The sequence below is a fragment of the Marmota flaviventris genome, chromosome X, assembly GCF_047511675.1.
Source record: "Marmota flaviventris isolate mMarFla1 chromosome X, mMarFla1.hap1, whole genome shotgun sequence".
NCBI lineage: Eukaryota > Metazoa > Chordata > Mammalia > Rodentia > Sciuridae > Marmota > Marmota flaviventris.
In genome coordinates, this window is record NC_092518.1 from 93,142,984 (window position 1) to 93,170,310 (window position 27,327).

General features: G+C 34.0%; 1 protein-coding gene across 2 annotated transcripts in view; it reads left to right on the plus strand.

Moving 5' to 3' along the window:
* Col4a5 (collagen type IV alpha 5 chain) overlaps positions 1-27,327 on the plus strand; it is a 231,282-nt gene that overhangs the window by 178,133 nt on the left and 25,822 nt on the right. The window contains exons 37-42 of one of the 2 annotated variants that reach the window (XM_027932198.3): positions 6,304-6,430; positions 20,961-21,041; positions 21,678-21,776; positions 22,412-22,462; positions 23,636-23,821; positions 25,695-25,703. In XM_027932198.3, coding sequence (XP_027787999.1) covers positions 6,304-6,430; positions 20,961-21,041; positions 21,678-21,776; positions 22,412-22,462; positions 23,636-23,821; positions 25,695-25,703 — 553 coding nt within the window. The remainder of the gene's footprint in view (positions 1-6,303; positions 6,431-20,960; positions 21,042-21,677; positions 21,777-22,411; positions 22,463-23,635; positions 23,822-25,694; positions 25,704-27,327) is intronic. The other variant, XM_027932204.3, reaches the window with a different exon arrangement.

Consider the following 27,327-nt stretch of genomic DNA (forward strand, 5'->3'; position numbering starts at 1 on the left):
AAGTCCCATGAGCATATTTTACAGAGATAGAAAATTCATCCTAAAATTTATATGTACTTTCAAGTGACTCTTTAAGTTGCCAAATCAATTTTGAAAAAAGTCAAAGGACTCATTGAATTCAAAACACGTTACAAATCTACAGTAATCAGGTCAGGGTGGTACTAACCTAAAGACAGTTAAATAGACCAACAGAGAGTGAATCCCACTATTATGTACATCCACAAGAATGGGGTCCTAGTTAGAATAACATATACCCCATGCTTGTATAATTATATAAGAATTAATTCTATTGTCATTTATAAATAAAAAGAACCAATAAAAATTTTAAAAAGTTCAGAGATAAACCTTGTATATGATCAAATGATCTTTGACAAGGCACACAATCTGAAAAAGACAGTCTCTTCAACAAATGGTGCTGGGAAAACTAGATGTCCACATGGGAAAGAATGGAGTTGAACCCTTTCCTTAAACCATATGCAAAACATAAAATTGATCAAAGACATAAGTCCTAAAACTATAAAACCCCTTAGAGAAAATATGGAACAAAAGCTTCATGATATTGTATTTGGCAATGATTTCTTGGTTACAACACCAAAAGCTTAGGCAACAAAAAGAAAAATAGATAAAGTGGATTACACCCAATTTAGAATTTTCTGTGCATCCAAGAAAAGTATCAACAAAGGGAAAAGGCAACTCACAGAAAGAGAAAGTAATATACAAATCATATATCTGATAAAGGTGTAATTTTCAGAATACATAAATAATTCCTACCAATCAACAATAAAATTACCCGAACAGCCCAATTCAAAAATGAACAAAGGATTTGAATAGACCTTCTTCCACAAAAGATATAGTTATGGAGAATAAGTACATGAAAAGATAGTCAGTATCACTAATCAGTAGGGAAATGCAAATCAATATTACAGCGAGATAATACTTCATACCTATTAAGAAGATTGTTATACTAAATAACAGGTGCTGGCAACTGTATGGAGTATATGGAACCTTTGTGCATGGCTGGTGGGAATGTAAAATGGTTTAGCCACTGTGGAAAACAGCATGGCAGTTTCTCAAAAATATAAACAGATTTTGCATATGATCCAGCAATTCTACTTCTAGATAAATATCCCAAAGAATAGAAAGCAGGAACTCAGATATTTTTATAGCTATTTTTTTATAGCTATGTTTATACCAGCATTATTCAGAATAGCCAAAAGGTGGAAGTAATCCAAATGTCCATTATTGGAAGAATGGATGGACAAAATGTCGTATGCATGTACAATGGAATATTATTCAATATTAATATGGAATGAGGGTTTGATATGTGCAACAATATGGATGAACTTTGAAGACATTAAGCCAAGTGGATGGAATAAACCTATCACAAAAAGACAAATTTGGGGGCTACAGATGTAGCTCAGTAGTAGAGTACTTGCATAGCATGCACAAATCCACAGTACCACCTTTAAAAAAGCAAACAAAAGACAAATATTTTATGATTCCACTTATATGAGGTTTCTAGAGTAGTTAAATTTATAGAAAGTGGCATGGTGGTTTCCAGCACTTTGGAAATATTGGTCAAAGGGTACAAACCTTCAATTATAAGATGAATAATTTCAATGTATATGTGTAGTCTATCATCATCTTATAAAGTAGATATATCATCTACTTATAAAAATACTGTTTTTTATTTGTCTTAAAATTACTGTCTTCATTTAAAGACAAAGTTCTAGAATCTTCAGAGTTTTTAATATTTATTTTTCAGTTGTAGTTGGACACAACACCTTTATTTCACTTATTTATTTTTATGTGGTGCTAAGGATCGAACCCAGGGTCTCACACTTGCAAGGCGAGCACCATACTGCTGAGCCACAACCCCAGCGCCCACCCCGAGAGTTTTTTTTTTTTTTTTAAGTTGTAGATTGATACAATATCTTTATTTTTATTTATTTATTTATTTATTTATTTATTTATTTACGTGGTGCTGAGGATTGAACCCAGTGCCTCACACTTGCTAGGCAAGCACTGTACCACTGAGCCAGAACCCCACCCATAGAATCTTGAGTTTTGATGAACAGATGGGTGTTTTCCTTTCATTTAATTTTGAATACATTTTAAATAATGTTATGTGCTGTGGTTACTAGAATGGCAAATACTATGCTAATATGGAGTAACATGATTTTATGAGTCATATTTTTCTCTAATGTTTCTTTAGCATTTGAGCAACTTTTGGCTTCACTGAGTAGATGTTTGCAAAAATTTGCTATTACTCTCCTTGGGTAGTTAAAAAATACCATTGAACCCATGATCTGATAAATTTAGTTCATATTATTTTTCTCTAAGTTCATTACATCACAGATACACATATTATATCTCATTTGGTACCTTTTGTCCTGCTCAGACAGCCTTGAACCATTATTTATTAGTTTATTCCTGTTAGCTTATCATTTTACCAGCTGGGAGAGCTACATACATTACAGACTTGAAAATCTTATTGTATACTCTCTCCTGTATATTGATTTATTAAATTGGTGGTTGCTCAATGGGTATAAAGCTTCAGTTATGCAAGGTGAATAAGTTCTAGAGATCTGTGGTATAATACACTGCCTATAGCTTACAGTATTATTCATCTTAAAATATATTAAATGGATTAATTTCATGTTAAGTGCTCTTAACCACAAAACACATACATACACAAAAGAACACAAAGAAATTTTTGGAAGTGATAGACGAGTATCTTCATCCACTAGTTTCCCCCCATCATTTAATTTTATTTCTTTGGTTGACACATAAGACTTACATATATTTATGATGCATACTGTGATGTTTCGATTCCTGTATACATAGGGTAGCAATCAATCTGGGTAATTAGCCTATCTTTCACCTTAAACTTTTATAAGTTCATTATGGTGCGTATATTAAAATTCCTCCCTTCTAAATGTTCTGAGATATATAATACATTACTATCAATTATATTCACCTTGCTGTGTTGTAGAGCACCATAACTTACCAAACCTGTTGATCATCCTCTTCCCCTTCTCAACTCTTGACCACCCTCTCCCTGTCTCTTGTCTTCCCTATTATCTATCCTTCTGGTAACCACTGTCTGCTCTCAACTTCTATGAGATCCCCTTTTCTGGTTCCACATGTGAATGAGATCATATGATATTTGTCCATACTTGACTTATTTCACTTAATGTTTTCCAGGTCAATTCCTGCTTTTTATGGTGGACTAGTATTCCATCATGTATATATGCCAAATTTTCTTTATCTATTCATCTGTTGATGGACATTTAGGTTGATTCCTTATCCTGGCTATTTTGAATAGTGCTACAAAAGCATGGGAGTAGTGTATTTTTGGCATGTTGATTTCATTTCCTTGTGTTTATACACATGAATAGTTTTTTTTAATTGTCTGGTGGTTAGTTCTATTTCAGTTTCACTTGTTGTTGATATCCTCTGTCTAAATTATAACCTTGAGTGACTCAGACCTTGCCATTTATGGATTTGTTTGTGGTACCCTTAATTTCCAATACAGATAGAGCTATAAAAATAATTAATAATTTTATGGAGAATACAACTTCCAACTGATGGACTGTTGCCATAGAGCAGGATATCATTTTTACCCTTTCTCACCAATTATTTTCCATTCATTTAATGGGTTTTTTCTTAATGGCAGTGCTTCTTCAATTTTACAATGTCAGGCAAAAACAAAAAAGGTTGATTTTTCTCACCATCTTTGATGTTGTCTATGAAGTGGTACAAACTGATAATTTTTCTGCAAACTGATAATTTTATTCTGTCTCTTAGATTATAATATGGAATGGAAGAGAAGGTGTTGTTAGTAAGACATAGTAGAAATTGACTATATGAACCAATGCTCATATATTTCATTGTTACTAGGAACTTAATTGTGAAAGTGTTTGAATTTTAACAACAAAGATATCAAACTGAGCCCTTGTTCACCTGAGCTGTATGTGATACAACACAGTGACCTTGAAAGCAATTCTAGTTAGGAGCATTTTTTTTAAAAAAACAAGTATGCTAGTCTTCCAATATTACTGTATTTTCGGTTGTTCCAGAGTGGTAGATTTGGCTCATTACTATGGTATATTCCATTTCAGAATTTTATCAAAGCTTGACATTAGAACAAATGCAGATATTTGCAACAGTTAAGCTCTTGAAGTACAAATAGACCTGAATCTTCTTTCTCAGAGTGATTTAAGGCTTCCTGACCAGTGTGTTGAGTTTCTGACTTCTCTTCCTTTTTTCCTCTGGCTTAACTTCCTTGAAACTCATTGTTTTCTCTGTAATCATATGAATAATAAAAGGTTATATAAAGCTTAACCTAGTAAATTTTAGTCCTCTTCAAAACTCTTAATAAAATATTTACTCTCTTTTTAAAATATATTTGGTTTGAAGGACTAGGGCTATAATGTGATGAGGGGAACTAGGACTATAAGGACTAGGGGACAGTGCTAGCTGATCTTAGAGATTAAATTTCTGTGTAGAATTTAACATATTTTAGTACAGTAAGTAATTCGGAGTTTGTAAACTGCTTTTCAGGCTTACCAATAGCAGAATATTAGAATTTTTTCTCATTTTATTTTGATATATAAATTAAACTCTTTCATGTGTAACAGGACTTATAATAATTAATTCAAAGCTTTTTCTTTGTAAACATATAAGATGGAACCATTTGAAGCCAAAACTTCATTGTGTGCCTAAAAATGAGCTAATTACTTGATTTATAAGAGGTTAAAAGAAACAAAAATATATACACAGCCCAAAATTCTTAGCTGTTTTTTTTAAATAACAGGATGTAAGGTGAAAAGGCATAAATTTAAAAAGTTATTATCACCATGCCTAAACACACAAGTCACAACTAGAAGATATTGTTCACCCAGACAATTGTAAATACTAAGTGAAGAAGGAAATATTCAGTAGGTGATGGCAAACACTGACATTTTGTTGAGGAGGTCATGATTCTTATGAGCAGAGCACTGAGCCCTGTGGTAGAGATTTAGAGTTATGGTGCATGTTTTCATTATTACTGAGAAAAACTTAATTGTGAAAGTGGTTATGAATTGTTATAAGATTCTGTTAGAAGAAAATATAATGCAAATATTCTATGAGAAAAAAATTGTAGCAGCTTGTATTGGTGCATGCCTGTAATACCAGTAACTCAGGAGGATGAGGCTGGAGGATCACAAGTTCAAGGCCAGCCTGGGCAACTTAATAAGACCTTAAGCAACTTAGTGAAACCCTGCCTTAAAATAAAAAATAAAAAGGGCCCCTATGTTCAATCCCCAGTACTGAGATAAAGAGAGAGAGACAGAGAAAGAGAGAAAGAGGAGAAGAAGGAGAAGGGGGAAGAGGGGGAGGGAGAGGAGGAAGAGAAGAAGAGAGAATGGTAATATATGAATGGTCTATAATCACAGAGATACTTTTTTTTAGTTTAATCATTATTATTTCAAGTGTATGTTTTAAAGTTTTTTTAGTTGTTGATGGACTTTATTTTATTCATTTATTTATATGTGGTGCTGAGAATTAAACCCAGTGCCTCATACATGTGAGGCAAGCACTCTACCACTGAGCCACAACCCTAGCCCTTCAAGTGTATTTTTAAAATCATAAACTGGGTTTTGTAATCCAAAGCTGAACCATTTATTCTTCATCACTTTGAACCAACTCTAAGCTCTTAGATTACATCTCTTTGTCCAGAATGGCTTTAAGGAAGAAGTAGGATTTTTGAATGTCCACTGAAGAATTGATAGACCTATTCTTGTTAAGATAAAATTTGCCTTTTACAGTAGAACCTACTGTAGCTATTGTTTGACATGCTTTCTATAAGCAATGAATTGCATTGTAGCACAATAGGGATGAGTATTACAGGTTCTGAAATCAGACTGGATTCAAATTCAATTCCACCACTTACTAGTTGCATCACTATAACAATGGGATAATAACAATATCTTTCTAAGGATTAGTAAGAATAAAGCAGCTAACTACCACTGGAATAGCATGCGCTCTGGCATCAAGTAGACTTTGGTTCAAATCCTAATTCTGCTACTTGTTAAAGAGCTTAGGCACATTATACTCTAAAATTTAGTTTTCTCATTTATAAATAAAAGATGGCAAAACCTAATTCATAGGGCTTTTGTAATGATTAAATGAAGCAATTTATGTAAAACACTTAACACAGTATTCAATGTATAGTAAAAGCTCTATAAATAACATTATGTTGTTACACAATCAAAGTCATGCAAGACTTCATTTTGATCTTTTTATTTGTGTTTTTAGGGTGAACCTGGTCTGCCTGGATACCCAGGGAGCCCAGGCATTAAAGGTTCTATGGGAGAGACTGGTTTACCTGGATTACCGGGGACCCCTGGAGCAAAAGGACAACCAGGCCTCCCTGGATTCCCAGGTAAGTATTCCTTTTCTCTTTTTTTTTTCTTTTTGTTTTTATTTATTGGTTCTTTTTAGTTATACATGACAGAAGAATCCATCTTGCTATAATTATACAAGCATGGAATATATCTTATTCTGTTTAGAGTCCTATTGTTATAGAAATATTCCTTTTCTTAAATGCCTCCTTCTTTCCTTCCTTATCTACTCTAACAAGTATCCTGTAGCAACTTCCTATTTGGCCAACTTGCATTCTATTTCCCAATCAGATACTGATTAGCAACATAGTCTCAAACTAACTCTTTACCTCACTTTGCCCAAATGTTTTTCTGTATAAAATGAGAATGAGTATTACCAACTCAGCAGGACAATATCCTGTGGGAAGAGAGACTTGTTTGGTGGAGTGTTTTTCAATCTTTGACTGCTAGCCACAAATCAATTAAGAGGCCTTACTATTTTTGTAGGTGATAATATACTCTGCCAGGCCCTAGCCTACCGCTGATTCTCTTAGAAAATTGTACGCAAGCACACAGCTGGTGGCTGTTGGTAGAACAATCATACTGTTCATTCAAATGGCTGAGACTGAGTCATTCAAGGAAAGGGACTTAGCTCTATAGTCAAGTAGTTAGCCTGAAGTAGATTATTGTACATTCTTCTGTTTAATTTTTTGTTTTTCTTTTTAATTGCATGGTGGCATGGACGAGTAGGTTTTGGATTACTATTTTGCTAAACTTTTTAATGAAATATAGCATAAATATATATATATATATATATATATATATATATATATATATATTAAAGTACACTGAAGTATACCAGAGTATAGGTAAATTTCTTCCTATGTATATGTACCATGAACCCATCATACATGTCAAAATACAAAATAGTTCCTTTATAAATTTTATCCATGCCACTTCACAGGGAATCCTCCCCCTAAGATAACCATTACTATAAATTCTGTCAACATGAGTTATTTTTGCCTGCCATTGAAATTCATGTAAATGAAATCATATGGTATATATTCTTTCACTCAACATTGTATCTTTTAAGAGTCATTTATTTTGTTTCTTGTTTAAGTAGTTTCTTCTTTATCATTGCTATGTAATAGTCCATTGAAAGTCAGCCACAATTAACTATGCATTCTCCTGTTTATGGACTTTTGGGTGTGTCCAGTTTGGGACTATCGTGGAAAAGAATGTTCTTAACATTCTTTTACATGTCTTTTTATAGACATAAATACTGATTTCTTTTTTGTTTCATTTTTTAAAATTTTTTTTAGCTGTTCATGGACTTTTATTTCATTTGTTTATATGGGGTGCTGAGAATTGAACCCAGGGCCTCACACATGTTAGGCAAACACTCTACCACTGAGCCACAACCCCAGCCCAGGCATGATTTCTTTTCTACAAAATCTTAGTAGTACAATTACTGAAATAAAAAAAAATAATTACAAAAATCATAGGGTAGGTGTTACATTTAACATTGGTAGATGGTACCATAGAGTCTTTAAAAGTGATTTTATAAATTACAGTCCTATCAGCAATGTGTGATACATCTTGTTATCCATATCCTGACCATCACTGGATACTGTCATTCTTTTTAATTTTTAGCTATTCTGATGGACATGTATTTATGTTTTGATTTATAATTTTCTCATAACAACAAATGCCTTTTCATATTATGCTATTAGCCATTTGGATAGTATCATTATAAAGTGTCTGCTGAAGTTTTTGTTGTTGTTCGTTTTTCTTTGGGTTATTTACCTTTTTTTCTTTGTATATTTTGGATATGGGTCCTTTGTCAAATACATGTATTGTAGGTATATTCTCCCTGTTTCAGATTTACCTGTCACTGTCTGAATGCTGTCATGTATTAAACAAAAGTTGTTAGTTTTTAAAAAAATTAAATTGTAGCAGTCTTTTCTTTCATGATTAGTGCTTTTTGTATCCTATTCAGTAAACACTTGCCTATTTAAAGCTTTGGAAATATTCTCTAATTTTTACAGCCTTTAATGTTTAAAACTTTCACATTTAGGTTTATGATCTACACTATTTTATAATGTAAGGTAACAGTCATGGTTTGTTTTAGTTTTCCCCATACAGATATCAGTTGTTCCACACTATTTTAATAATGCAATTACTCCTTTTTCAGAAATTCAAATGACTGTATTTATGGGGATCTATTTCTACATTCTGTATTCTCTTCAATTGGCATATTTTATATTCTGGTTTTGATAAAATATTGCAATACTATCTGCATTCTGTAAATTTATAGTAAGCCTTAAAACATAGTAGTTTAATTAGAGCAACTTTGTTCCAGTTTTTCAAAGCTTGTCTTAGTTAATCTACATCATTTATATGAATTTGGGAATAATTTATCAGTTTCCATTAGAAAAATACCTTTAATGATTTTTATTAAGATAGAAATAAATCTAGATAAATTTAAGGAGAATTGATATTTTAGCAATATTTAATCTCACAATTCAATGTATATGTACTATCTCCACTTATTTAGGTATTTAACTTAATTCGACAATGTGTTGCACTTTTCATTTTATAAATCTTGGTAATCATTTGTTAAATTTATGTCTGGAAATTTAATACCTTCTTATAGTGTTTGCCATGGTATTGCCTTTTCATTTTCATTTTTTATTGTAAGTAGATAGAAATAACTGATTTTGGAATATTTAACATGTATATATACAGAAATTATTGATTTCATTTATTAATACTGAGTGTGCTAATAAATTTTTTGTTATTGTAAATTAACATCACCTTAGCTATTACATTTTATTACTTTTTCTTGTCTAATTACACTGGCTATAATTCCAGCACAATGTTTAATAAAAGTAGTTGTATTTTACATCTTTATCATTTTCATAAACTCAGAGGACTGTGTTCACTATTTTTCTATTAAATTTAACATCCTATGTCTTATTATAAAAATTTTTCTATTCCTAATTTATTGACAGTATATATTTATCAAGAATAAGCATGAGGGGACTGGGATATAGCTCAGTGGTAGAACAATTGCTTAGTGGGTGTAAGACGCTGGGTTTGTTCCCTAGCACCACAAAAATAAATAAGAATGAGAGTGAGTTTTGTCTATTCTTTTTTCTGAGTCTACAGAGATTATCATGTTTTTTTCTTCTGTTGATATAGCAAATTACACTACTTGACTTTTTTTTGTCAAAACAAACTAATATTGTTGGGATAAACTCCAAGATGGTTATGCTGTATATATTATTTTTAAGTTATTGTTGGACTTTGTTGGGTCTAATTTTTAGATTATGTCCTAGATTTGATCCCCAGTACCACCAAAATATATATATTTATATTTGTGTTTTCTCTTTCTCTTAATCAGTCTTGATAGGCATTCATTACATTGTATTTATTGTTAAAAGTTAACTTTTGAATTGTGTTTTCTCTGTGGTTTGATTTTTCTTTAATTGGTTTCTGCTTATATCTTATTATTTCTTACCTTCTTTTTACAAATTTAATTTTGCTGTTATTTTTCTAGCTTCTCTGGTTGGAAACTTAGATAATAGATTTTTCAGTTTTGTCTTTAAAATAGACATGTTTGAAACTTTAAATTTTCATTTTCCATATAAGGAGCATTTAAATGAATTCCACAAATTTTGTTCCTTTGTGCTTTATCATTTAATTGAAAAAAAAGTTCTAATTTCCTTGTTAATTTTTGTTGCTATTGGTAGGTTATTTAGAATTTTGTTGCTCAAAATATAGATATTTGGGGGTTTTTAGGTATTTTTTAATTATTGATGTTTTGTTTGATTCTGTTGTAGTCAAAATATATAATTTGTATAATTTAACTATTAATACTTATGGAGACACATCATATGGCCCAGTTTATGGTTTGTCTGGGTAAATTTTCCCTGTTCACTTAAAATAACTTATGATTTGTAATTATATATATTGTTCTATAAGTGTCCATTAGGGCAAATTGACTGATAATATAGTTAAAATTTTTATACAGTTTTTGTTAATTGCTCTTTGAATTACTATTCAATATGCTCTTAATCTCTTCCACTTTTCCTGAGAAATTTTTATTTCCAATTTCTTTTTAGAGTCAACCTTATTTCTCCAAAAATTCTTATTTTTCACCCACTGTATACATATTTGCCTGTAAGATTCTTCTTTGTACTAGATATATTAAGTAATCTAATTCCTTAGATTATTTAATATATTTACTATAAGTAGTTTAAAGATTTTTTCTGCTTATTCCAACATTCTAGATATTCATGGGTCTATTGCTACTATTAGTTCTATTCTTATGAATTAGAGTCACATTTTCCAGATTATTCAAATGTGGTATTTTTTATTGTTTATTGAATGCTGTGGATTGTATTGGATAAAGATACTGAAATTTGTGAAATTTATTTGAAAAGTGCTGAATATCGTTGTAGTAGTTTAGTTTCTGAGAATCAACTTGGTTTTGCACTAATTAAATGTATACTTTCCTATGTTCTTTGCCATTAGTCTTAGACCTGAATGTGGGCCTTACTCAATGTATAACCTTTCTGGTGTCACTTAAATTTATTTTATTTATTATTTCTTTTAGTGAACTCTGTTGGCAGCAAATTATCTTATCACTCTTTAGGAAATGTTCTTATTGTGCTTTTATTTGTTTTTTCAGTTACATAATAGATAAAATATCAATATATATCCCCTAGCAGTATTCTTTGCTCCTAGTTATTCAGTGAAAGATTGACTGACTCATTTAAGTACTGCTGTACAAAGATCTTGCAGATATAGTTAAATCGGTTCCTAAATCGGTTCCCAAATAGGTTCATTTTAATATACGGAGATAATTCTGGGTAGGCCTAATACAATCACAGAAGCTCTTTAAAGACGGAGTTTTCTGCAACTGATAGCAAAAGAAGACATAAGAGAAATTCAAACTATGAAAGAGAATTCCACATAAGGGAGGATCTCCATGCTCAGTAGCAATGGCTCACAGAATGGAAATATGGGTGGCCTAATGAACTTGAGAATGGTTTCCAGCAACCAATCTTCAAGAAAACAGGAGCCTCAGTCCTATAACCCCAAAGTCAAATTTGGGCAACACTTGGATGAGCTTAGAAGTGCAATTCCATAGATAAGAGCCTAGCTAAACCAACACCCTGATTTTGGCCTTGCAGCATGCTAAGCAGAGAACCTAGCTCATCTGTACCTGGGTTGTTATCTATAGAAACTGTGAAACAATTAATAGTATTACTTTAAGTTATTAGGTTTAGGGTGATTTGTTACACATTTTTTAAGATTTTTACTTCTTTTCCAAATATGTCTGCTAGTGTTTATTTTCAGATTCTTTGAATACTTGAATACTTGCTTTTGTATTCTGTCCAGTTTTTAATTGTAATTATTGTGAAAAAGGGCTGTAGTATTGTAATCATTGTGAAAAACAGGCTGTAGTAGACTTAATCCATTTTGGCTGACCCCAGAATTTAGGGGTAAATTTAATAAAATATTTGTGAGGTATGTTCACTAAAATCTATGAAGCCAGCTATGAGAAAAATTTAAATACCCAAATATATGAAGATATATAGAATATTCATGCATTGGGAGATCAGTATTGTTAAGATGCCAGTTATCCCTATGGTTACCCATAAACTCAAAGCATTTCCAGCTAATAAACCCAGCAGGTTTTTATAAAAACAATTAACAAACCAATTCTAAAACATGTATGGAAATGTAAAGGATATAGAACATCCAAAAAAAAGTAAGAAAAACATAGTTGCAGGACCAGATTTCAAGATGTAATTGCATAAGGATCAATAAATAAACAGAATATTATGTAGTAAAATTAATTTTGATAAAAGTACCAAATAAATCCAAAATGGGAAAGTATAATCTTTTCAGCCAACTTTCCTCAAATACGTGGATGTTCATATAGGGAAAATGAAACTCAACTCATATGTCACATTGTATAGAAAAATTAATTTGAAATGGATCTTAGTTCTAACATAAAAACTAAAACATCAAAGCTTTTAAAACAAAACTAACTTGAGGATAGGCAGCATTTTCTTTGGATACAGAAAGCAGTAACTGTAAAAGAAAACAATATTAATAGGTCAAACTTAATCAAAACTTAAAACTTCTGTGTATCAAAGGACACCATTAAGAAAATGAATAGGAAAGCTACAGACTAGGATAAAATATTTGCAAAATGTATGTCTGACAGATTATTAATATTTGGGATTTATGATGAGCCAGACATTTCACATAAAAGGATACCAGATAGCTAATAAATATATGCAAAGGTGACCAATGTCATTAACTATCAGAGAAGTGTACATTAAAACACATTGAGGTGGAACTACATGCCTATCAGAATGACTATTATTAAAACAATTGATAGTATCATATATGTTGTGCAAGGATCTGGAACAACTAGATATCCTATACATTGTTGTAAATGTAAATTGTCTTGGCAAAATTTTTTATAAAACACAACATACATATACTTTACTCAGGGACCCAGCAGTTTCACTCCAAGATAAATTAAGACATGTCCACAAAATGTCCTGTGCAGAAATATTCATTACCAAGACAAAACCTGATAACCCAAATGTTAAACAGCAGATGAATGGATTTAAACAACTGTGAAATGGAATCCTACAAATTTTACCAGTGTAATATGGTGATAGATTTTTTATGCTTATGACTATATATAATAATGGCAACCTCTTGATAAATAATTTGAAAGCTTAATATAATTCTTAAGAATTTCCAGAAATCACCAACATGTTTTCAGTTCCTTTTTGCTCCTATTTCAGTGCTAACACTGTAAGTTTATTTGTTCTGATTAGTTATACATGTCAGTATAATGCATTTTGATACATCGCACATAAATGGAGTATAACTTTTCATTCTTCTAGTTGTACATGATATAGGATGATACCGGTCATGTAGTCATATAAGCACATAGAGTATTAATGTCTAATTTATTCTGCTATCTTTCCTACCCCATGCCCATTCCCCTCCCTTTACTCCCCTCTGCTTAATCCAAAGTACCTCTATTCTTCGTAGCCCCCTCCCGCTTATTGTAGATTGGCATCCCCATATCAGAAAACATTCAGCCTTTGGTTTTTTCTGTGGAACCAACCTAGGTCCCCTTCAACAGATGGATGAAGAAAATGAGATATATGTACACAATGGAATATTTCTCAGCCTTAAAGAAGTATGAAATTATGGCATTTGCCAGTAAATGGATGGAGCTGGAGAATATCATACTAAGTGAAATAAGCCAATTCCCAAAAAACCAAAGGCCAAATGTCTTCTCTATCAATATAAGTTTTAAATTTTAACTGTAGCTTTCAAAGTGGTGTGGTATTTCTTTATTTTTTCCCCATTCATTTTATTGTTATGTCTTATATAACAATGGATTTTGTTACATATTTGTTCGTGTACATGATATAAAAATATAATTTGGTTAAAATCATTCCTCAGCATTGTTGCTTATAGTTTGTAAAATAAAAAAGTGTTTCTGATAGTATTAACTAATATGAGCATGTGAATTCACTTTTACTTAAGAATTTCCATTCTAGAAATCTAACACAATGGAAATAGCTTTCAAGTGGCAAAATAGGTGTATATTCAATTCATACATAAATATATACATATAAGTTGTTAAGATATAGAGTTACTAATATAATATAGAAAGGCATAAATTCAACCAACTGTATCAACAACACATAAAGGAAATAGTTAAATGATCAATTGTATACTATAGAATATTATGCATCTATTAGAAGCAATGTTTTAAATCTAGAAAATAACAATATGTTCTTTTTTAATTTTTTTTATTGTTGGTTGTTCAAAACATTACATAGTTCTTGATATATCATATTTCACACTTTGATTCAAGTGGGTTATGAACTCCCATTTTTACCCCGTATACAGATTGCAGAATCACATCAGTTACACATCCATTATTTTACATATTGCCATACTAGTGTCTGTTGTATTCTGCTGCCTTTCCTATCCTCTACTATCCCCCCTCCCCTCCCCTCTTCTCTCTCTACCCCCTCTACTGGCATTCATTTCTCCCCCTTGTATTATTTTCCCCTTTCCCCTCACTTCCTCTTGTATGAAATTTTGTATAACCCTGAGGGTCTCCTTCCATTTCCATGCAATTTCCCTTCTCTCTCCATTTCCCTCCCACCTCTCATCCCAGTTTAATGTTAATCTTCTTCTCATGCTCTTCGTCCCTACTCTGTTCTTAGTTACTCTCCTTATATCAAAGAAGACATTTGGCATTTGTTTTTTAGGGATTGGCTAGCTTCACTTAGCATAATCTGCTCTAATGCCATCCATTTCCCTGCAAATTCTATGATTTTGTCAATTTTTTAATGCAGAGTAATACTCCATTGTGTATAAATGCCACATTTTTTTATCCATTCATCCATTGAAGGGCATCTAGGTTGGTTCCACAGTCTTGCTATTGTGAATTGTGCTGCTATGAACATCGATGTAGCAGTGTCCCTGTAGCATGCTCTTTTTAGGTCTTTAGGGAATAGACCGAGAAGGGGAATAGCTGGGTCAAATGGTGGTTCCATTCCCAGCTTTCCAAGAAATCTCCATACTGCTTTCCAAATTGGCTGCACCAATTTGCAGTCCCACCAGCAATGTACAAGTGTACCCTTTTCCCCACATCCTCGCCAGCACTTGTTGTTGTTTGACTTCATAATGGCTGCCAATCTTACTGGAGTGAGATGGTATCTTAGGGTGGTTTTGATTTGCATTTCTCTGACTGCTAGAGATGGTGAGCATTTTTTTATGTACTTGTTGATTGATTATATGTCCTCCTCTGAGAAGTGTCTGTTCAGGTCCTTGGCCCATTTGTTGATTGGGTTATTTGTTATCTTATTGTCTAATTTTTTGAGTTCTTTGTATACTCTGGATATTAGGGCTCTATCTGAAGTGTGAGGAGTAAAGATTTGTTCCCAGGATGTAGGCTCCCTATTTACCTCTCTTATTGTTTCTTTAGCTGAGAAAAAACTTTTTAGTTTGAGTAAGTCCCATTTGTTGATTCTAGTTATTAACTTTTGTGCTATGGGTGTCCTATTGAGGAATTTGGAGCCCGACCCCACAGTATGTAGATTGTAGCCAACTTTTTCTTCTATCAGACGGCGTGTCTCTGATTTGATATCAAGCTCCTTGATCCATTTTGAATTAACTTTTGTGCATGGCGAGAGAAAGGGATTCAGTTTCATTTTGTTGCATATGGATTTCCAGTTTTCCCAGCACCATTTGTTGAAGATGCTATCCTTCCTCCATTGCATGCTTTTAGCCCCTTTATCTAATATAAGATAGTTGTAGTTTTGTGGATTGGTTTCTGTGTCCTCTATTCTGTACCATTGGTCCACCCGCCTGTTTTGGTACCAGTACCATGCTGTTTTTGTTACTATTGCTCTGTAGTATAGTTTGAAGTCTGGTATCTCTATACCGCCTGATTCACACTTCCTGCTTAGCATTGTTTTTGCTATTCTGGGTCTTTTATTTTTCCATATGAATTTCATGATTGCTTTCTCTATTTCTACAAGAAATGCCATTGGGATTTTGATTGGCATTGCATTAAACCTATAGAGAACTTTTGGTAATATCGCCATTTTGATGATGTTAGTTCTGCCTATCCATGAACAGGGTATATTTTTTCCATCTTCTAAGATCTTCTTCTATTTCTCTATTTAGGGTTCTGTAGTTTTCATTGTATAAGTCTTTCACCTCTTTTGTTAGGTTGATTCCCAAGTATTTTATTTTTTTTGAGGATATTGTGAATGGAGTGGTTGTCCTCATTTCCATTTCAGAGGATTTGTCGCTGATATACAGGAATGCCTTTGATTTATGTGTGTTGATTTTATATCCTGCCACTTTGCTGAATTCATTTATTAGCTCTAATAGTTTCTTTGTAGACCCTTTTGGGTCTGCTAGGTATAGAATCATGTCACCTGCAAATAGTGATAATTTAAGTTCTTCTTTTCCTATTTTTATGCCTTGAATTTCTTTCATCTGTCTAATTGCTCTGGCCAGTGTTTCGAGAACTATGTTGAACAGAAGTGGTGAGAGAGGGCATCCCTGTCTTGTTCCAGATTTTAGTGGGAATGCCTTCAGTTTTTCTCCATTCAGAATGATGCTAGCCTGAGGCTTAGCATAGATTGCTTTTACAATATTGAGGTATGTTCCTGTTATCCCTAGTTTTTCTAGAGTTTTGAACATAAAGGGATGCTGTACTTTGTCAAATGCTTTTTCCGCATCTATCTAGATGATCATATGGTTCTTATTTTTAAGTCTATTGATGTGGTGAATAACATTTATTGATTTCCGTATATTGAACCAGCCTTGCATCCCAGGGATGAATCCTACTTGATCATGGTGCACAATTTTTTTGATATGTTTTTGTATCCGATTCGCCAGAATTTTATTGAGGATTTTTGCATCTAGGTTCATTAGAGATACTGGTCTGTAGTTTTCTTTCTTTGAAGTGTCTTTGTCTGGTTTAGGAATCAGGGTGATGTTGGCCTCGTAGAATGAATTTGGAAGTTCTCCCTCTTTTTCTATTTCCTGAAGTAGCTTGAAAAGTATTGGTATTAGTTCCTCTTTAAAGGTTTTATAAAACTCTGCTGTATACCCATCCGGTCCTGGGCTTTTCTTAGTTGGTAGTCTTTTGATGGTTTCTTCTATTTCCTCAGTTGATATTGGTTTGTTAAGGTTGTCTATATCCTCCTGACTCAATCTGGGCAGATCATATGACTTAAGAAATTGATCGATGCCTTCACTATCTTCTAATTTATTGGAGTATAAGGATTCAAAATAATTTCTGATTATCTTCTGTATTTCTGAATTGTCTGTTGTGATATTGCCTTTTTCATCCCGTATGCTAGTAATTTGAGTTCTCTCTCTTCTTCTCTTCGTTAGCATGGCTAAGGGTCTGTCGATTTTGTTTATTTTTTCAAAGAACCAACTTTTAGTTTTGTCAATTTTTTCAATTGTTTCTTTTGTTTCGATTTCATTAATTTCAGCTCTGATTTTAATTATTTCTTGCCTTCTACTTCTTTTGCTGTTGTTTTGCACTTCTTTTTCTAGGATTTTGAGATGAAGTATGAGATCATTTATTTGTTGGTTTTTTCTTTTTTTAAGGAATGAACTCCAAGCAATGAATTTTCCTCTTAGAACTGCTTTCAATGTGTCCCATAGATTCCGATATGTTGTGTCTGTGTTTTCATTATCTCTAAGAATTTTTTAATTTCCTCCTTGATGTCTTCTATAACCCATTGATCATTCAGTAACCTATTGTTCATTCTCCAAGTGATGCATGATTTTTCCTTCCTTCTTTTATCGTTGAGTTTCAGTTTCATTCCATTATGATCAGATAAGATGCATGGTATTATCTCTACTCCTTTATATTGTCTAAGAGTCGCCCTGTGACATAATATATGATCTATTTTTGAGAAGGATCCATGTGCTGCTGAGAACAAAGTGTAACTGCTTGATGTTGGGTGGTATATTCTAAATATGTCAATTAAGTCTATGTTATTAATTGTGTTATTGATTTCTATAGTTTCCTTATTCCACTTTTGTTTGGAAGATCTGTCCAGTGGTGAGAGAGGTGTGTTGAAGTCTCCCATGATTATTGTATGGTGGTCTATTAGACTCTTGAACTTGAGAAGAGTTTGTTTGATGAACATAGCTGCACCATTGTTTGGGGCATATATATTTATGATTGTTATATCTTGTTGGTTTATGGTTCCCTTGAGCAGTATGTAGTGTCCCTCTTTATCCCTTTTGATTAACTTTGGCTTGAAATCTATTTTATTTGATATGAGTATGGACACTCCTGCTTGTTTCCGAAGTCCATATGAGTGATATGATTTTTCCCAACCTTTCACCTTCAGCCTATGTATGTCTTTTCCTATCAAATGCATCTCCTGTAGGCAGCATATTGTTTGGTCTTGTTTTGTGATCCATTCTCCTAGCCTGTGTCTCTTAATTGGTGAGTTTAAGCCATTAACATTTAGGGTTATTATTGAGATATGGGTTGTTCTTCCAGCCATATTTGTTTATTTCTGTTACTAAACATGGTTTGTTTTCCTCTTTGATTATTTTTCAGCCCTTTACTGTCCAACCTCCCACTGTTGGTTTTCATTGTTATTTTCCATTTCCACTTCCTGTAATGTTTTGCCGAGGATGTTTTGAAGAGATGGTTTTCTAGCTGCAAATTCTTTTAACTTTTGTTTATCGTGGAAGGTTTTAATTTCATCTTCCATCCTGAAGCTTAATTTCGCTGGATACACAATTCTTGGTTGGAACCCATTTTCTTTCAGTGTTTGAAATATGTTATTCCAGGATCTTCTAGCTTTCAGAGTCTGTGTTGAAAGATCAGCTGTTATCCTGATTGGCTTACCCCTAAATGTAATCTGCTTCCTTTCTCTTGTAGCTTTTAAAATTCTCTCCTTATTCTGTATGTTGGGCATCTTCATTATAATGTGTCTAGGTGTGGATCTCTTATGATTTTGCACATTCGGCGTCCTGTAGGCTTCTAGGATTTGGGATTCTGTCTCATTCTTCAAGTCTGGGAAGTTTTCTCGTATTATTTCATTGAATAGATTGCTCATTCCTTTGGTTTGGACCTCTATACCTTCCTGTATCCCAATGACTCTTAATTTTGGTCTCTTTATGTTATCCCATATTTCTTGGATGTTCTGCTCATGGTTTCTTAACAGTCTTGCTGAGCTGTCTATGTTCTTTTCTAGTTGAAATACTTTGTCTTCATTGTCTGATGTTCTATCTTCTAAGTGTTCTACTCTGCTGGTAGTATTCTCAATTGAGTTTTTAAGTTGGTTTATTGCTTCCTGCATTTCTAGGATTTCTGTTTGTTTGTTTTTTATAACCTCTATCTCCCTGTATAGTTGATCTTTTGCTTCCTGGATTTGTATGTGTAATTCATTGTCGAAGTGATCTTTCATTGTCTGATTTTGCTGTCTAAAGTCTTCCTTGAGACTCCAGATCATCTGAAGCATGTATATCCTGAATTCTTTATCTGACATTCCATCTGCTGCAGCTGTTACCTCTTCTAAAGTTGAGTTGACCTGCATTGCTTGTGGTCCTTTCTTTCCTTGTCTTTTCATACTGCTTGCGTTTCTTTCTGCTTGGTGAAACTTTTGTGTTTTTGAAAAAATTTTCCCCCTATATATTTATATTGCTCTTGTATAGTTGAAAAGTCTCTCCTGCAGGCGTGGGCGGCGGCTCTGCTCTGCCCCTCCTCCAATTGATGTGAGGTGTCTACCACGCCCGCGGACTGCGTGCGTGTTAGGCATCCTCATTATAATGTGTCTGTTCTGCCGGTTGGTTGCAGGTCTGCTTACCTTGGAGGCGCGGGCGGCGGCTCTGCTCTGCCCTTACTCCAATTGGGGTGACGTGTCTACCACGCCGGCGGGTCGCTGGGCTTATTCCGGGCGCGGGAGGCGGCTCTGCTCTGCCACTACTCCAATTGGGGTTACGTGACTACCACGCCAGCGGGCCGCTAGGCCTGAACCGGGCGCGGGTGAAGGCTCTGCTCTGCCCCTACTCCAATTGGGGTGACGTGTGTACCACGCCGGCAGGTTGCTGGGCCTGATCCGCCGGTCTGTTGCAGGTCTGCCTACCTTGCAGGCGCGGGCGGCAGCTCTGCCCTGCCCCTCCTACCACGCCCACGGACCACTGGGTCTGTGTTGCCGGTCGGTCACAGGTCTGCCTACCTTGCGGGCGCGGGTGGCGGCTCTGCTGTGCCCCTACTCCAATTGGGGTTACGTGACTACCACACCGGCGGGCCGCTGGGCCTGAACCGGGCGCGGGCGAAGGCTCTGCTTTGCCCCTACTCCAATTGGGGTTACGTGACTACCACGCTGGCGGGCCGCTGGGCCTGTTTCGGGCACAGGCGGCGGCTCTGCTCTGCCCCTCTGGCTTGATGACAAAGTGAGAGAGATTCGGGTGTTTGTGACTCACTTTCTTTACCAGGAGACCAACTGTTTCTGTCGCCGCTGGTATCGATGAAGTTCTCCCCTCCGCCGCTTTCTGATGACATCAGATCTCTGCCATGTTAGTATCCCATGCGAATGGCAGCATTTCGTTCCCTCCACAGTATTCAGCAGGACCCGGACCGAGAAGCAGTTTCCGCGCGTTCTTTATCCCTGGGCCAGAGCAGTTCCAGGAGCCAGAATTCGGCCGCTCTGTGCTTGGTGTATGTTCTGATAGGAGCAGGCTCCAAGAAGAAGTTTCCGCGGGTTATTTAGCACTGAGCCTGAGTAATTTGTCTGCGAGCTGCAGGCGAATGGCAGCCTGAAATTACCTGTTCTATGGCTGAATCAACAATATGTTCTTTTTAAAAATTAATTAATTTATTTTAATTAGGTATATATAACAGAATGCATTTTGATTCATTGTACACAATTGCAGAACAACTTTTCATTTGTCTGGTTATACATGATATAGTGTCATACCATATGTGCAGTCATACATGTACCTAGGGTAATGATGTCCATCTCATTCTAGGAACCCCAGGCCTTCCTGGACCAAAAGGTATTAATGGTCCTCCTGGAAATCCTGGCCTTCCAGGAGAACCTGGTCCTGTAGGTGAGCATAAAAAATAAGACTTTGCTGTTCTATAAAACTAATGCTTATCATATTCAATTTTGGAAAGTCAAATCATGGTTAACTGTGAACATTTTCAAAGCATGGAAATGTTTTGATCATTCACTTAGTGCTGAATATTAAGAACAAAATGAATGACTTTTAATAAATTTACCTAAAATTATCTTTATGGAACCTTCTTTTTCTTGGCTCACCTTTTCCTGGAAGAGTAGATTTGAGTACGCTATAATAGAAGATGGAAGCTCTGGTATATTTTTTAGAGGGGGTGAAGCAGATTTTTTTTATTGACTCCTAAAGTAAATCACATATCTTGGCCCATGTAAGCCCTATAATATACCCTGTTACACCTAACATCATACTCTTGTATATTCTATAGTAATTTTAAAATGATAAACTCAAAAGCTTTGAATACGGAGTGATTAAATTATTCCTTTATGACATCATCCCCTCTTCTTTTTTCATCCTTCATTTTCATAAGCTTTCATGAATTAAAGGAGTAAAATAAAGCACTTTATATCTTTTGGATACAACTATTTGAAACTAGTATGGGAAAATGGGGTGGATAGAAGGAAAAGGAATTAAAAAGATGGATATAACCTGCTGTACTCTGTTCTTTAGGCGGTGGAGGTCTTCCAGGCCCACCAGGACCTCCAGGTGAAAAGGGCAAACCAGGTCAAGATGGTATTCCTGGACCAGCTGGACAGAAGGGTGAACCAGGTGCTATATTTATTTTAGGTTTTCCTAATGCTCTGATTTCCTCTTTGTTTATTCTCATTCACCCTTTTTATCCATGAAAAAATTACATCATCTTTCTTACCTTCTAAGAAAAGCACATACTTTTCCCTCCATAAATATTTTCTTCCTCTTCACCCTGAGAATATCAGCTGATATTTGTTGATTAAGCTGCTTCCTTCTTACTAAAAAATCCAAATCTTGTCTTGACTAGTTTTTCACAATAAGAAGTTACTCAGCTATTTCAAATTTATTTGTTTTACTATGCAATCTATATTCCATTTATATATTTTATAAGAGAATTGTATAAAAGCATATTTGACACCACAAATAGAAGTTTTCTCATGTTAGAATTGTTCTGTGTTAGAAGTAAGTCTTCTGGGACGGGGAATGTAGCTCAGTGGTAGAATGCTTGCCCTAGCATGTGCAAGGCTCTGTGTTTGAGCCCCAGCACCAAAAAAAAAAAAGAAAGAAAGAAAAGAAATCTTCTGCATGTTTTACCTGATATACAGTGATATACGTTATAACACTTAATAAAAACTTTAATGTCTGAAAATAATTTGTCCTTATTTTAGTTATATTATCCATTTGATATTTTTGTTTTGTTTTGTCTCTGATAGGTCAACCAGGTTTTGGAATCCCAGGACCCCCAGGACTCCCAGGACTTTCGGGTAAACCTTACTAAAACATGCTAAATCAACCCATAAAATGAAAATGTTCTCCAGTACAATTATTTTTCCATCTCTACCATTGAAGTTGTAAAATGCCTATACAAACCCCCAAAACCGAAAGCTAGAGGTATACCTTAGAGTATTTCTTATTTAGCAACTTAATATAAAAGTAATTTATATGTAGATATCTCTTCATTGTCTTCATCGATAAATGCTGAGGTAATGACACAGAAAGAAGACAAAATTGTGGGATGAGAGAGACTTTTGGAAACTCGTTTAGCTATGAGGGAAAAAAAAACCACTCTTTTCTCCCCATGGAAAAAAAATGTCAAGATAACAGAAGGAAATCCTGTAGAAATATGCACCAGTAATTAAAATGTTTCTTAAACTCCTTGTTAACATGTTTTGTATATTTGAATGGATATATGTGCACACATATCTACCTTTGCTCTGCCTTTCCTCTCTAGTGCTTATTATCATTGTAAGCACTAAATAGTGAATAGGAAGATTGAGCAGACATATGGATATATATGCTTTTGTACTGAAATAACCATTGGCTATTCTGTGGAGGCTTTTCTCAAACCACAAATATATCTCGTAGAAATTCTGATATCCTTCTCATGATCCCAACATGAAAATTATTGCTTTAATGTGCAACTGTTATGGCTCTTAAGAGTATTAGTGGTGTAGAAAGAAATGTTTAGAACATTTTGTCTGGATTGTAAATCTTTGTTACAGGGGTCTGTAGGGACACACAGCAACCATCGAAGATCCTTATCTTCCATTAGTCTTAAAATTAGAACATTTATTCTAGGCATCATTTCCAGCCATCTTTAACTTATTCTTACAGATATTTTATACTTTTTTAATTTTTCTCTCCTTTTTTCTCACTGGTCATGTGACCATTGCTCTCTGTTCTAATAAAAGGGTACCTTTCAAGATGCAATCTGTTATTATTTCAGCATTTCTATACATGCTCTGATAAATATGTTTAATAGCAGATACATATATTTAATAGGAAGAATGATTTTTTTGTGTGTAGGTTTGGGATTGACTGTGGGATAGCAATTACCCTAGTGAATTCATTAGTTGCTCTAATAGCTTTAGCCTTATAGGCAACCCTATAATTTGGTACCATTTAATGTGTTCTCTAATGTCATTTTACTTTCATAGGCCAAAAGGGTGATGGAGGATTACCTGGCATTCCAGGAAACCCTGGACTTCCAGGTCCAAAGGGTGAACCAGGCTTTCAGGGCTTCCCTGGTGTGCAGGGTCCCCCAGGCCCTCCTGGTTCTCCAGGTCCAGCTATGGAAGGCCCTAAAGGCAACCCTGGGCCCCAAGGTCCCCCTGGGAGACCAGGTATGTTCATGAGTGGTAGGGGATTGCTCTGTTTATTAGTCAACTTATTTAATTTTGCTGGCAGGTTATTCAGTCTTTAAGATTTTGGAATTTATAATGTAAGAACTTATTATAGATCTGGGGATGTGGCTCAAGCGGTAACGCACTAGCCTGGCATGCGTGCGGCCCAGGTTCCATCCTCAGCACCACATACAAACAAAAGATGTTGTGTCCGCCGAGAACTGAAAAATAAATATTAAAAAAAAGAAATTATTATAAGCACATAGTTTGATTTATACTTAGCTCCATCTATTTCCATGCCATCTAATTATTCTTTTCAGTAATTACCTTTATCATTTATTTAAAGTTGAAATAAACTAAAACAACTTGGATGGGAAAAAAGGAAAAAGTGGTTTATTAGTCTTGCTATTAAAGATAAAGCTATATATATTGATAACCTGACAGCAAAATACCACCTGCATTATATGAACTTCTCAGCATGTCATCACAGAAATCATTTTAGTGATCACCCAATAGATGCTTGTGGTCTATACCAGAAGTGTTGCTATGGTTCTGTCACATGAGCAGCAAACGTCACAAAGCACAATAAACAAAATTTATCTTTTCTAGGAACTAGGCAATCAAATTTGTCTTTGGCATCACAGCATGATAAAATTGACTAGCTATCTCTTAATACCAACCTCATGTCTACACCTCATTTGTCTTGTGAACACCATTCACTTCTCTAGTTTATAAATTTTGTATCCAATGTTCATCTTTTCATTTTGTGTCTGTGCTATGTCATTTCATTTTACTAATTTGGAAATGCTCATTTTCAGCCTCGATTAATGTTGCTGAGCCCAGTCACTGGTGATAGGTTATTAACAAATTTTGGGGACTTGGTATTCATTTTTTCTATTTCTAGTAATGAAAAATTTGACCTTCATTGATGTAAAGAAGAAGAAAAATCTAAGTTTAAAGTTGCAAAGCAACTGTCCTTTTATCCTTTCACAATCCCTGACTTACTATTAAAGTACATTTAAAGTGAAATTTTTCATTAAATTTCAGTAAAGTCTTGTGATTAGAATTAATTTAATAACATGCTCTAAAATATGAATTAAATGAGATCACATACTATGTTCAGAGGCATCATTTTCAAAATCATATTTTTATCTGATCTTACTTGACTGTCCTTGGAGGGTATTATTTAAGGTTTTACCTTTCTTTACTATTACAGAAAACCAGTGAAAATCTTCTCAGCCATGTTAACTCTCTTGCATGTAATATAAATAAATGAAGCAAGTATCTTGTTTTGCATGTGATAATTCAAATAAACCAAACTATTATCCTTTGTATATTCTAATTAGCATTATGGTTATTCAGTTTTACTCGTAATGGAACTCACTGTTGAACAATACTTTAAAATATGTCAACATAAAAACATTAGTCACAAAGATGCTTTAAAAATTACCATTTTTAAAGAAGTAATAATAAAAGCGCTCAGAAGAACACATCTGATGAGTATTTGACTTCTTGATTTGTTTATAAGCTATAAATTTAAATAGAGTTTTGAACCCTGTTGCTCTTAGAATAAATTATTCTTCATCTGAGCTCATAGCAGTGATTATTTTTAAAATGATACTTTTGCCTTCACAAAATGGCACATGTGCTATTTTCATTAATGCTAAGTATTAATGCTAAATGGAGATAATTTGGTTTATATACAAATGCATGAATGTAAACTTTCAGAATATTCTGCTATTGAATAAGATTTTTAACTTGAAAGTATTTAGTGTAATGCTTTAGTTTCTTGATATTTCTAACAGTTTTGATATTTTTTTTCCTTTTTGTTAATGATGACATTGGGCCTTGGTGAACTTTGACCCCTATCCAGGTCCTCCAGGTTAGATCCTTAACTCCAAAGTAATACCTGCATGAAGTTTGAAACTGTTCTTATATATTTATATACCTATATTTATGTATGTGTGTATATATACATAATGTGTGTGAGTATATATATTTATATACATACACACACTTCTCTTGTATCTAATATTTCATATGTTTGAATATATTTAAGAGCATATATGCCAATTCAATTCTTACATGGTGGCCTATCTCTACAAGTTGTCAAGAACTTTTAGAACCCAGTATTTCCTTTTTTTAATCTTTTTTTAAATTTTTTTAGTTGTTGATGGACCTTTATTTTATTTGTTTGTATGTGGTGCTGAGAATTGAACCCAGTGCCTCATACATGCTAGGCAAGTGCTCTTCCATTGAGCTGCAACCCCAGCCCTTAGAACCCAGTATTTCTATTGTAATTACTCCACATTAAATAATTAGGAAAACTTACTTACCACTTCAAAATGCACAAATTTGTGTCCCTTTTAGTTGAAAATCTATGACAAACTGCTTTGTATGATATTATGATATTTTACCTTACTTTTGTAGTAGAGTGTATTTCTTATCTTTGTCATATATTGGTTAATGCAAATGAAATTGAACTATCAACTAGGCATAATGGTACACACCTATAATCACAGCTACTTGAAAGGATGAGGCTGGAGGATTACTGGATCCCAGGAGTTTGAGGCCAGCCTGATCACATAGTGAGACTGTTATCTAAAAAACAAACAAACAAAAAAGAAACTGAATTATCCATCAAAAAGGAACTTTTTAACAATAATTTGTATTATTAGATCCTGCAGATATATAATCTTTGACTTGGCATAAACTTCTTCCCATTTTGGCTTATCACATTATTCTAAATTCTACTGCTATGAAAAAGAACTAATAGACTTAGAGTAGAAAAAAATCAATGCAATCAACACAAATTAGAGGCTCTTAAACTTATCTTAATCACACACATGTAAACAGTACACAACAAAGAACAATTACCAAGAGCTATCCAAAGGAAAATGCTAATTCTTAGTAAGAATTAATGTTCACCTAATCAGAAGTGAAAAAAGTCACAGTATTTGAATGTATTGTTTATTATTTAAAATAAATAGACCTTTTCAAATTTCTAGAGAGGATTAAAAGAGAGAAAAAGTATATACCTGAAACCTGGAAGGACATTTTATCTTCTCACAAATTAAAATTCATAATTTTCAAAATGAACAATTAAGAAACGTAAGCCATCTCTCTCTATCCAAATTGATTCCCTAGTTTCTTACTCCCCCAAAGTCTCATTTCATTGAACCACAGAATGCCAGATCTAGAAGAATTCTAATCTTTATATATATCAAAAAGAAATTACTCATATTACATATTAAAGATGGCAGGACAGATTTTATTGAAGACTACTACAGTAGCGAAGGGATTCCTGCAATAGAAGAGTATAACTGAGCTCAACTCCAGATGCAATAAAGACAAGTAGAGATTTATTACCAAGGAACAGAACAAGGATATCAGTGATGGAAAAAAATATTAAAATCAAAGTTGGGGGGGGGGGAGATATTCTTGCTAAACTGGATTTAATGGAATTCTTGCTAAAGGTGGACCAAGGGCTTAGATACCAAGGGTGA